General features: G+C 34.7%; 1 protein-coding gene across 11 annotated transcripts in view; it reads left to right on the forward strand.

The window, feature by feature from the left end:
* ERBIN (erbb2 interacting protein) overlaps positions 1-12,290 on the forward strand; it is a 127,940-nt gene that overhangs the window by 40,277 nt on the left and 75,373 nt on the right. For all 11 annotated transcript variants that reach the window (XM_049649526.1, XM_049649528.1, XM_049649532.1 and 8 more), the window contains exons 2-4: positions 2,234-2,281; positions 6,986-7,183; positions 10,581-10,698. In XM_049649526.1, the coding sequence (XP_049505483.1) occupies positions 6,995-7,183; positions 10,581-10,698 (307 nt within the window). In that variant the 5' untranslated portion in view covers positions 2,234-2,281; positions 6,986-6,994. The remainder of the gene's footprint in view (positions 1-2,233; positions 2,282-6,985; positions 7,184-10,580; positions 10,699-12,290) is intronic.

A 12,290-nucleotide genomic window follows, 5' to 3' on the forward strand; every position in this document is an offset into this window, starting at 1 on the left:
TCAGCTCAGGTCATGATCTCATGGTTTGGGAGACGAAGCCCCATATCAGTCTCTGAGCTGACAACGCAGAGTTTGTTTGGGATTCTGTCTCCCACTCTATCTGCTCACCATCCCTCCGCCCCCATCTCCTTCTCTCTCTCTCTCTCTTCTGTCTCTCTTTCTCTCTCTCAAAATAACATTTTTAAAAAATTTACCAGTGGGCTCTTCTAATTAGATTATTCCAATTGCTTACAAATCAGCTGTTGTGACTCCTGATTCACATTCTACTCTCGCTACTGCTCTATTTTTCTAATGTCCTTTTAGCCAAAGTACCCGAATTATCTGTATTTGTTATGTCAGGTTATCCTCTTTTTTCTTCATTAACCTCCAACATTATTTTGTTTCCACCACTCCATAATAAATGATCTTGTCAAGATGACCACTGACTTACTTTAATACACAATGACAGTTCTTTTTTTTTCTTAAAAAAAAAAATTTTTTTTTTACATTTATTTATTTTTGATAGAGACACAGCACAAGTGGGGGAGGGGCAGAGAAAGAAGGAGACACAGAATCCGAAGCAGGCTCCAGGTTCCGAGCTGTGAACACACAGCCTGACACAGGGCTCGAGCTCATGAACTGTGAGATCATGACCTGAGCCGAAGTCGGACACTTAAACGACTCAGCCACCCAGGCGCCCCCACAGTGACAGTTCTTAAATTCTGATTAACATAGTTGATAACTTCTTTCATCTTGAAACATTTTTTTTTCTCACTTTGCCTTTAGGATATTACTTGGACTCATTGCTTCTCTTCAGTGTCTTTTGCTTGTTCTATCTCTCCTTTCTGATCTCTTATTTTTGTAATATTTCAGGGCTTAATCATTGGCCCTATTCTCTTTTTTGTCTGTGCTCATGCTCTTGATGCTTTCATCTAAATTCATTGCTTTAAATATCATCTGTAGGCAGATGACTTCCAAATTTATATTCTCAGTTTGGATCTGTCCCCACATCTCTGAATGCCCATATTCAGCTGCTTACTAAGGATCCCACTAGGACATCTTTCAGGTATTTTAAACTAACATTTCTAAACACAGATATCTCATCTAGGCTCTCTCCAAACTGCTCTTGCATATAGTGTTATTCTGGTTCAGCTTATTGGCAATTCTGTTCTACCAGACTGTCACATATGTAGGAGTATGTTGAATGACAAATTTAGTGACCATCTTTGCTTGCTATACACAAAGGTATTTTTTGTAGCATGTGTTACAAGTAGAATTTGTGGTGAAGTTTAAACAACTAAGTAGTACTAAACCATTTAGCATGGGGGAAAATAGCCCAATAAGTTTAGGGTGACTCTAAAATTTTGGAACACAAATTTATGAATATTACCAAATTTTTAATAGAAAGGTTATGATGTATTTTTGTTAATGTTACTGTTTCAAGTTCAGGCTGTTTCACTTTGTAATGTATTGGCTGTACATGCAGAAAACTTCACAATGGCTTAAGAAAGTGGGGGATTTAGTTTTCTTACATATCAAGACATTCAGAAGTAGGCAGTAGTTAACATTGGTCCAGCTTGTTTTGTCTTTCTACTTTGTCAGGCTTATTAGCTGGTTTCTAATACTCACACTTGTTAACTTATGGTCATAGGATTATGGTTGCAGCAGTAGACATGTTTACATCTGTCCCAGGATAAGGAAAACAAATGTCTGCCCATAACCAACCTCATTCCATCCCCAAAGCAGACTTCATATGTCACTGATCTCAACCATGTCATCTAACCCCTGTGTACCCTTTTTGGAAGGCTCAGTTGTGGATATTTAGCTGGGTCCATTACCACCATGAACAAAGTAAAATTTCTGGAAAGGAAGGAATAGAATCTGATCAGCATTTAGCATTTTATGCCTCCCAAAACAATCAAAAACTACTAAATTTAAATATAATTGGTAATTAGAATTTGTTTTGCTTAGAAAAAAATTATTTTTCAGTAGGTTCAAATAAATGGGATTTTAATGGTAGATAGGCATTTGGTATTTGATAAACGTAAGGGCTTGCCATAGTTGACAAATGTATTAAAAATCAGTGGTTAAGAAGCTACTTTTGTATTTAGAAGATAGCAAATTTGTTTGTTTACACTGGTGAATTTTTGATAATTTTAACTTACATTTTGAGGCAAATAAATTAGAAGAGATGATCCTTAAAATCATCAAGATCTATTTTTATTGTTAATTTTGTTTCTTTTCGTTTCCATAGAATGTTGGCTCAATTAAGAAACATCAGAGAGAGAACTTCAACCCAGTGGTAAGTAGCTTTAATTTCTTTTGTTAGTCTTATTCTTTTGTTTGTATTATTATTATGACTTTTTTCTTGGTTGGCTTCTCTTTCTGCATTTGATTAGAATATTTTTTATGTGTCCCAGGTTAAGTCTGGTTTATAAAGTGGCTCTTACTTACCATTACATTAAAATTCTTATGAACATTCCCCAAGTTGATCACTTCCTTTTCAAACCTGACCAGGCTTTCTTCCTTTGGTTTACTTCCTAATAGTATTGTGTAAGGGAGGATCTCTTTCATTGTTACTATTCATTTATTTCTTTCATATGGTATTTTACTCCTGTGCCCTCAATAATTAAGGTCCCTTTCCTTTCTTAACAATCAGCAGTTTTAGTCTGCTAAATTAGGGTCCATTTTTGTATTGGCTTGAGGCCCCCTGAATTTAATCTAAGGTCTAAACTGCTTTCTTCATAGCCTCTGTCAACAAGAGGTTTTTACTTAAGATGTAACCTTTTTCCTAAAGCATCTGATCTTTGTTTTTTTTTTAATAGTTTTTTAAAATTTATTAATTTTGAGAGAGTCAGAGATAGCGTGAGTAGGGGAGGGGCAGAGAGAGAAAATCCCAAGCAGGCTCCGCGCTGCCAGCACAGAGCCCAATGTGGGGCTCAAACTCACTAACTGAGATGATGAAGTCGGAGCCTTAACTAACTGAGTCACCCAAGTGCCCCTAATCTTCCTTTTCTGAATTCATTTTCTCTTCTGATATGTTTTAGAATTTCTGACTATCTGTCTGCAACATGATCTATGGTTAGCACTACAGAAGAACCTTGGATGTTGTTTTACCTTCGTTAACCTTTACTCTGGGGGTGCCTGAATGGCTCATGCGGTTGAACATCTGACTCTCGATTTTGACTCAGGTCATAATCTCTGGATGGTGAGATCAAGCCCCGCTTTGGACTCAGTGCTGAATGTGGAGCCTGCTTGGGATTCTTTCTCTCCCTCTCTTTGCCCCTCCCTATCTCGTGTACACATGCTGGTGCTCTCTCTCTCAAAATAAATAAGCAATAAAAAGAACACATTCTGTCTTGTAAATTGTCTTGTGCTTCAAGTGTGCTGCACGCATGACAACATCTCAAATAAATACGTTCTTTTAAGTTACATATATTTGGTAATAAACATTTCATGCCCAGTTATAGTCCCAAATCCATTATGATTTCTGGGATTTTTAGGCCCTATCTTCCAAGTTTTGGGGTACTATCGTATTATATAAATAAAAGCATATAGTAGTTGTAATATGGTGAACCAGAGCAATAGTTTCAAACATTGAACCAACATTGCCCCATCGAACTTTCTGCACTAATAGAAATGTTCTCAATCTTCTTTTACTGAGTATAGTATCCACCAGCCACATGTGGCTGTTGAACTTTTAAAATGTGCGTAGTGTGACTGATAAAAGAGGATTTTAACTTTATTTGATTTAACTTGAATTTTAAGGTTAAAATGGCTATGTGTCCAGTGGCTACCATATTGGAAAGAGCAGATTGAATTCCCCATTGTTCTTAAGTGTCGTCTTAACTCATTATCAGTTGAAATCTTAGAATCCCTGCAGCAAGAAATTTCATATTCATTTTTGGAATCTTTTATTTTTGCTATCCCATAAACACACAAGTATAAGCTAAATTCCCCTTTAGCAATGAAATTCTCATTAGGTCAATAAAACTGCTTATTCTTGGCAGTAAAACACACCTTCATATAAACATAGATTATTAATAAGCATTCAGTAAACTTTTCTGGATATTTCTTTGTTGACAAAGTTTTTTTTGTATTGAAGTATAATGGACATATAACATTATATTCATTTCAGGTGTACAACATGATTCATTATATGTATATATTGCTAAATGTCCACCACAATAAATCTAATTAATTAACATTCATTACCATGTGTAGTTACAAATTTTTTTCTTACAATGAGAAATTTTTTTTAGAATTTTTTTTAAGTTTATTCATTTATTATTTCTGAGAGAGAGAGAGAGAGGGAGAGGGAGAAAGAGAGAGAGAGAGTGCACAAGCAGGATGGGGCAGAAAGAGAGGGAGACACAGAATCCAAAGCAGGCTCCAGGCTCTGAGCTATCAGCATAGAGCCCAAAGAGGGGCTCCAACCCACAGACTGTGAGTTCATGACCTAAGCCGAAGTTGGATGCCTGATTGTGCTACCCAGGCACCCCTCCATGAGAACTTTCAAGATCTCTCTCAGCAGTTTTCAAATATGCAGTACAGTATTATTATTAATTACAGTCACCATGCTATATGTTATATTCCCATGAGACAAAGATATTATGTAGTAGAAACTTTTGTTTAACACCATAGTGTAGGGGAGGAAAACTTTTTCTTTGACTCTTTTAGGGTCTTTGGCTGGGTCTAAAAAGTAAACTTACAAAGACAGATTAACAGGAGAAAGCATGCAAATTTATTTAATGCAAGTGTTTTAATTTTTTTTTTTAATGTTTTTTGTATTTTTGAGAGAGAAAGAGAGAGACAGCATGAGTGGGGGAATGGCACAGAGAGAGAGAGGGAGACACAGATTCTGAAACAGGCTCCAGGCTCTGAGCTGTCAGCACAGAGCCCGACATGGGGCTTGAACTCACTTGGCTAGGTCATGACCTGAACCAAAAGTCAGATGCTTAACTGACTGAACCACCCGGGTGCCCCTATTTAATGCAAGTTTTAAGTGGCACAGGAGCCTTCGTAACGAGTAAGGACCTAAAGAAACCATTAAAACTTAATATTTTTATACTACATTTGTTGAAGAATGTAGAGTTGTGTAGAAGTATGATAGGTCAGAGTATGAGGTAAGTGTAGTAAAGTGGGGGAAATTTAGTAAAGCCCGTTTTTTAGGACTTTTGTCCATTCTTCAGAGATGGGGCTGCTATTTTCCTCCAGGTATAAGGAAGGCCCCTGTCACATAAGGATTTTATGATCTGTTTCAGGAGAGAAGTGTAAGGGTAAGCTAGCATGACCTTCCTGCTTCTGCTGTTTTCTCAGACTCTTTATGTGTAAAATATTCAGTATGTCAAGGTGCCATACCTTGGAGTGTTGTGTTCTGAGCTCCATCAGTATTTTGTTTTTGTAAACTATGAAGAAGTGCGTAATAAAGTCCTATTGATATTTTAATCATTTCGAGAAGCTGAGTTCAAGTGTATCATTATATATTGAGAAGCAGTCTAATGTAATAAGAGCACAGAATCAGTTTTATTATGGAAAAATAGGGATTATAGTATATGTGTTGGAAAGGTATAGCAGGTTGAAATGAGAATATACATATATTTTACCTAAAGAACTTAGCACAGTGCCTGGCATATAAATTGACTAAGAATAGTCATATTTTTTAAAAGATTGCAGGTGGAACACTTATTGTTGTAAAACATTTTAAGAATATCATGTAATTTGAAATAGAACTGTTAGAAGCAGTGCCTAGCCGAGCCATATTGAAACCTGAGGCAAAATAGGGGTGTCTGCGTGGCTCAGTTGGTTAAGCATCCGATTTCAGCTCAGGTCATGATCTTATGGTTCATGGATTCGAGCCCCGACTGGGGCTCTGTGCTGAACTCAGAGCCTGGAGCCTACTTTGGATTCTGTGTTACCCTCTGCCCCTCCTCTGCTTGCACTCTGTCTTTCTCTCTCAAAAATAAATAAACATTAAAAAAATAAATAAATAAATAAATAAACCTAAGCCAAAATAAAAAAGTTTGTAATACCAATCCTGTGTTTATTTTAAAAATAGTCATTTTGTTCATAAACAGATCATTTTTCAGTGATTTTAATTAAATAATACATTAAAATTTTTAATTTGATTACTGCATTGTTTTGGTGCTTCTTATATTTTGTGCTTGAGGTAATTGCTTCACTGGTTTCAACCTAGTCTTGGCCCTGGTTGGAAGTAATCTATTACTCTAATAGCCATCTGTTCAAAGCAAGAATTTATCATTTTACAAAGAATTGATTATTGATTGGCAGTCAATCTTATTTATTGAAGTAGGTTTTCTTTGGTAATATAATCTTAGACCAGTTGGAATTAACCTATGTGTACACACTGTATTTTTAATAAAATTAGCCTAGAAAATTTTCACTAATTCAGAATTAAACCTTTCCCCCATTTAGTTTGAAACAGTGAGATTGGTATACACTTTAATGAAGCCAGTTTATTCTCTAATGTGTAACCTTACACAAATATAAGACTTTTAAGTTCTTTAGAAAAATTAAAAGGCCAATATTTAATTGGAACAAAATAAATGTGGCATGTACTGGAATTTTGATGTGGAAGATCAAAACTCAAAACTTCCTACTTCCTACTTAAAACTGCATAGAGTCAAATTCTTAATTAAAAAATAGCTCTTACCTGGAAATTAGGGAAATCTTTTTGTTGTATTAGGATTTTTCTAGTTGAGTATAAGCAAGACTCGTCAAGCATGGTTCTTACAGAAGCATATAAGTGGTTATTTAACAGGTCATTTTTTTAAAGTAGGAAAGTACTTGAGTTCATTTGAAATTCAGTATATAAATATATATAAATTTAGATAGTAAAACAATGTTAAATATATTCCATTGGATGTGTGTAAAGGAGAAGATACTTTGATATATAAATTGTGATAAATGAATTGAAATTATTTGTTTTGAAAAATTGTTGGCTATAATATGTATAACTAAATTTATTTTTATTTGAATATTGCAGTGTCTAAAAATGACTACAAAACGAAGTTTGTTTGTGCGGTTGGTACCATGTCGGTGTCTACGAGGGGAAGAGGAGACTGTAACTACCCTTGATTATTCTCATTGCAGTTTGGAACAGGTTCCCAAAGAGATTTTTACTTTTGAGAAAACTTTGGAGGAACTCTATTTAGATGCTAATCAGATTGAAGAGCTTCCAAAGGTATGTTAATACTATCTTTTAAGAATTACCTTTGGTTTGGGGTGCCTGGGTGGCTCAGTTGGTCAAGTGCATGACTTCAGCTCAGATCATGATCTCACAGTTCCTGGCTTCAAGCCCCACAACCAGCTCTGTGTGCTGACAGCTCAGAGCCTGGAGCCTGCTTCAGATTCTGTGTCTCCTTCTCTCTCTGCCCCTCCCCTACTCGCACTCTGTCTCTCTCTCAAAAATAAACATTAAAAAATTTTTTTAAAAAAGAATTGCCTGTGGTTATTTTTATGCATAGAATATAATATTCCCAGTGTTGCCATAATGCTGCCAATATGTATGTGTTTCCATTGTTTTCTTTGTTTCTTATCTTTTTTTCTGGTTTAATTTTATCTTAGGGTATGCAACACAATTAAGAATTTTGTAAAATAGAATTTTAAACTTTGTGTCTTCAAGCCAGTTGCTTGAATATTTAAGTAAATAATTAAAATTTTATGTTTAATTTCAGTTTTTTATAGCCAGCGAGAGAAAGACTATACAGTTTTGGCAGCCAGTAGATTTAGCTGGACAAATCATTAAAATTAATGTTTTCTTTTTGTAGTTTTTATCAGACATTGGTCTATATTATTGCGATTGAGAATAAATTGTCCTTTTGGTTGTCATATAATATTTTTTGTTATTAAACAGTTTTTTAGACATATTATTCCTTTTGCGACTTAAATTTTTTTTTTTAAGTTTATTTATTTTGCGAGGAAAATATGAATGGGGTGGGGAAGGGAAGGAAGAGAGAGAATCCCAAACAAGCCAATCTCACAAACCGAGATCATGACCTGATCTGAAATAAATGGAAGGAAAAATAAGATAAAAACAGAGAGGGAGGCAAACCATGAGACACTTAAATACAGAGAACAAACTGAGGGTTGCTCACGGGGTGTTGGATGGGGGGGATGGGCTAAATGGGTGATGGGCATTAAGGAGAACACTTGTTGGGATGAGCACTGAGGGTTGTATGTAAGTGACGAATCATTAAATTCTACTCCAGAAGCCATTATTACACTCTATGTTAACTAACTTATATTTAAAAAAAAAAAAAAAAAAAAAAAGAGTCGGATGTATAGCCAACTCAGCCACCCAGGTGCCCGAGAACTTAACTTTTCTGAAATGTAAGAATAACTAGAGGGAGAAAGTTGGTTTGTTGCCATGAAACATTTGTCCTCTCACATTATCAAAATTTTTCAGTGGCTACTTGTTTTCCCTTAAATCCTAATCCCTCTTCATTCTCAACTCAGTTTCTTGTTTATTATGGAAAAACTGCAATAGATTTGATTGTCAGAATGTTTTACTACCCAAACAGTAGTGTTTATCACAACTGTGTAGAGAGGCACTGATGGTTCATAAATATGTGTGGCATTTCCAAAAAGCAAACTATGATTTGCACTGGCAGATTTAGAAGATAAAAATAGAAGACACCCAGTGAAATTATAATTTTTTTCATTACGTTTCTTTATTTTTGAGAGGCAGAGAGAGACAGAGCATGAGTGGGGGGAGGGGCAGATAGAGAGGGAGACACAGAATCTGAAGCAGGCTCCAGACTCTGAGCCGTCAGCCCAGAGCCCGACACAGGGCTCCAGCCACGAACCATGAGATCATGACCTGAGCTGAAGTCGGACACTCAACCGACTGAGCCACCCAGGCACCCCTGAAATTATAATTTTTAAATGAATGGTGAATAATTTTTTAATATAAGTGTTTTATGCAATAAATAGGACATACTTCTACTAAAAATTATTATTTCCTGAAGTCCGAATTCATCTGGCAACCCTAACTTGAAATAGAATAGAAAGTAGAGTGTGTTGCATGTGTCTATTGTTGCATGAAATATTTGTGTTAAGTGTCTCTGTGTGTACATACTGGATGGCAGTCCTTTGAAAAAGGCTTTTCTTTCGGTGGCCACTAGTAAAAATATTTTGAAAGCTAGTGCCATCCAAGGTTGTCTTATAAAGAAATCTGTGTATGGCTAAGGATAAAATATTAAAGATTGCAGTTGTATGTTTATAAATTACTTCCCTAGGTTGTAATAAGGTGCTTTGTAAATTATTTTTTCCTTATATAGTTCTTTAGAAAATAATTTATCTTCCTTTTGTTATTTTGGAAAACTTGAAAGTCTAAGAGTAGTCTCTTTCTGTAATAAGTACTAGTAGGGTCTCAGTCTGAGGATTGAGGGGAAAAGAGAGGCTTGCTGTGAAAGTGCAAATAACTGAACCACTTAAGCATAACTTACCATTTTTAGAAGAATGCTCTTCTCAAATAGGGCTTATTCAGTGCCATCCTGATTAACAGTTTTTTGTTTGTTTTTCTAAACACTTTAACATTTTAAAAACAGTTGTAGGTTCACAGCAAAATCGAGATTTCTCATATACCTTCACTGTTCCCACACATGCATAGCCTCCAGCATTGTCAACATACTCTAGCAGAGTGGTGCTTACATTAAAATTGAACCTATGTTGAAAAATTATAATCACCCACAGTCCATAGTTTGCAGTATGGTTGTACATTTATGGGTTTGGACAAATGTATAATGAAATGTTTCCATGATTGTGGTATCATACAGAGTATTTTCATTGCCCTAAAAATTCTCTGTGCTCCGTATAGTCTGTAGTTTTTTGGTATGGAAGTTAGAAGTGACCCATTTACCTACACTTCTGGTTGAATATATTTTATTTAAAATATATTTTATTTAAATAAATATATTGTATTTTAATGTATTATTGTGATTTTAGCATAATAGGATATTTGTTCCCTTATTTTTTTGTTTTCCCAAATCAGAACTGTGTTTTTGTTTTTTAGCTTTGTTTGTTTGTTTTTGTTTTTATGAGAGAGGGAAAGAGAGAATTCCAAGCAGGCTCCATGCTGTCAGCACAGGGCCCAACTTGGGGCTCGATCTCACAAACCATGAGATCATAACCTGAGCTGAAATCAAAAGTTAGGTGCTTAACCAACTGAACCACGCAAGTGCCCCTATTTTGAATCATTTTAAATCCATTGTACTTATTTGAATTTAATTTTTATAAACTTTCGTTTTGGAATAAGGATGTTTGAAATACAAGTTTCAAACTTTAGCTTATTTAATAGCCACTTATTCTTTACTACTTTAACCAAGAATACAACCATATAATTGTTCTTATTAAGTGCATTTTGCTTAGGGCCGAAGTGTGAATATGTAAATGATTGAGTAGTTCAGTTGTGTTCAGATCTATAATAGCAGGAAACAATTAGAGATCTTTCTTGGTATTTATGTAGATACAATTCATTCAGTTTTAGTTACACTAATATTTTTTTGTATAAATGTTAATAAATAAAATATTTAAGGAAACTTAAATAATCAAAAACTTTTCTTTCCTTGTTTCAATAGCAACTTTTTAACTGTCAGTCTCTACATAAACTGAGTTTGCCAGACAATGATTTAACAACATTACCAGCATCTATTGCAAATCTCATTAATCTCAGGGAACTGGATGTCAGCAAGAATGGTAAGATTTTTCCCCCCCGACTTATGTGGGAACACGTTATTTTGTTAAGATTTCTATTGTGTGTTAACAAACAAAAATAGAAAATTTAAAAGTATTATTGTATTAGCTTCTGCATATATATAACTTACGTATATGATAGCTTAAAGCACTATGGAGAATAAATGTAAAAAATTTAAATGACCTTTTAATTAAAATGTTATGGATACATGCATGTACATATTTATATATCTTTACCTTTATATATTTATAAATATTCACTGTCCTTTTGTTTGTAATGATGAGAAACTACTAACAACTGTAGTGTTCATTGTTCATGACACTGGTACAGTCATAGAGTGGAATCTAATGTAGCTCTATCAATACAGACATGAAATATTTACGGTATAGTCTTAACTGTTTAAAAAAATGTTGTGCAACATTAGAAATGAATTGAGCATCTTTAAATCTTTATTGAGAGACCAGTTTTTGCCAAGTACTTTATTAGGACCTAGGATTACATTTAATGATGAGAAATAAAAGGACGTGGTGACTGTTCTCCTGCTGCATACAGTTTTGGTTTAGTATGTTTAGTTTGATATAGACTGAAAACATCGGGGAAAATACATTCCGAAATGTTAAGTGCTTATCTTGTCTGAGAGAGACAAGTAGAATGAAAATTTTAGAATGAGCATGTATTTATTACATAATTACAAAAACAAATCACAAGACAGTAAATGTTAAATGGTCTGTCAAAAGATAAGACTTCAACAAACACTAAATACCAAGTCATATTCATATAATTCTTCGTAACATTTGGAGAAAATCTTTATAAACGAGGTCCAAAAGTTAGTGCAGTAGCACCAGTAAATGCCTAGCAATCCTATTCCATAGCTCTTGGTTGCAGAGTTACTTTTTGTCTTGATGATATGAATATCCAGGAGTAATCTTTCCAACATATCAATTCCACGTTTTAGGACTCATTATGAAAACCACATTAGGACCGATTAAAAAGTTCATCCTCTTTTCACAATTAACAGTTAACTTGGAATTAATTAACGATGGTGTCTACCCATTGCCATAAAAAAAATACTTAAAAGTCAATAAATACATTTACTGCATGCCTTGATTTGCTAAGCCCTAATTATCTTAGTTGTGGGCATTCCATATCAAATAATTGTATATTTTGTAGGAAAATCATCAAATCTATACCTTTTTAAGGATTAAATCCTTTTTAAGGAGGTATAATGTGTCCATATGCACTCTAGATTCAGGTTCAGGTTACAGTGGTTAGTGCTCTACTGGGTTTCAATTGTCAATAGCCAATAAATTTTAAGTTTAAAAGTTTTAATTTTTTTTATTTAATTTTTTTAATGAAATTTATTGTCAAATTGGTTTCCATACAACACACAGTGCTCATCCCAAAAAATGCCCTCTTCAATACCCATCACCCACCCTCCCCTCCCTCCCACCCCACCCCCCCTCCCCCATCAACCCTCAGTTCTCAGTTTTTAAGAGTCTCTTATGCTTTGGCTCTCTCCCACTCTAACCTCTTTTTTTTTTTCCTTCCCCTCCCCCATGGGTTTCTGTTAAGTTTCTCATGATCCACATAAAAA

Source organism: Panthera uncia, assembly GCF_023721935.1.
Source record: "Panthera uncia isolate 11264 chromosome A1 unlocalized genomic scaffold, Puncia_PCG_1.0 HiC_scaffold_17, whole genome shotgun sequence".
NCBI classification, from domain to species: domain Eukaryota; kingdom Metazoa; phylum Chordata; class Mammalia; order Carnivora; family Felidae; genus Panthera; species Panthera uncia.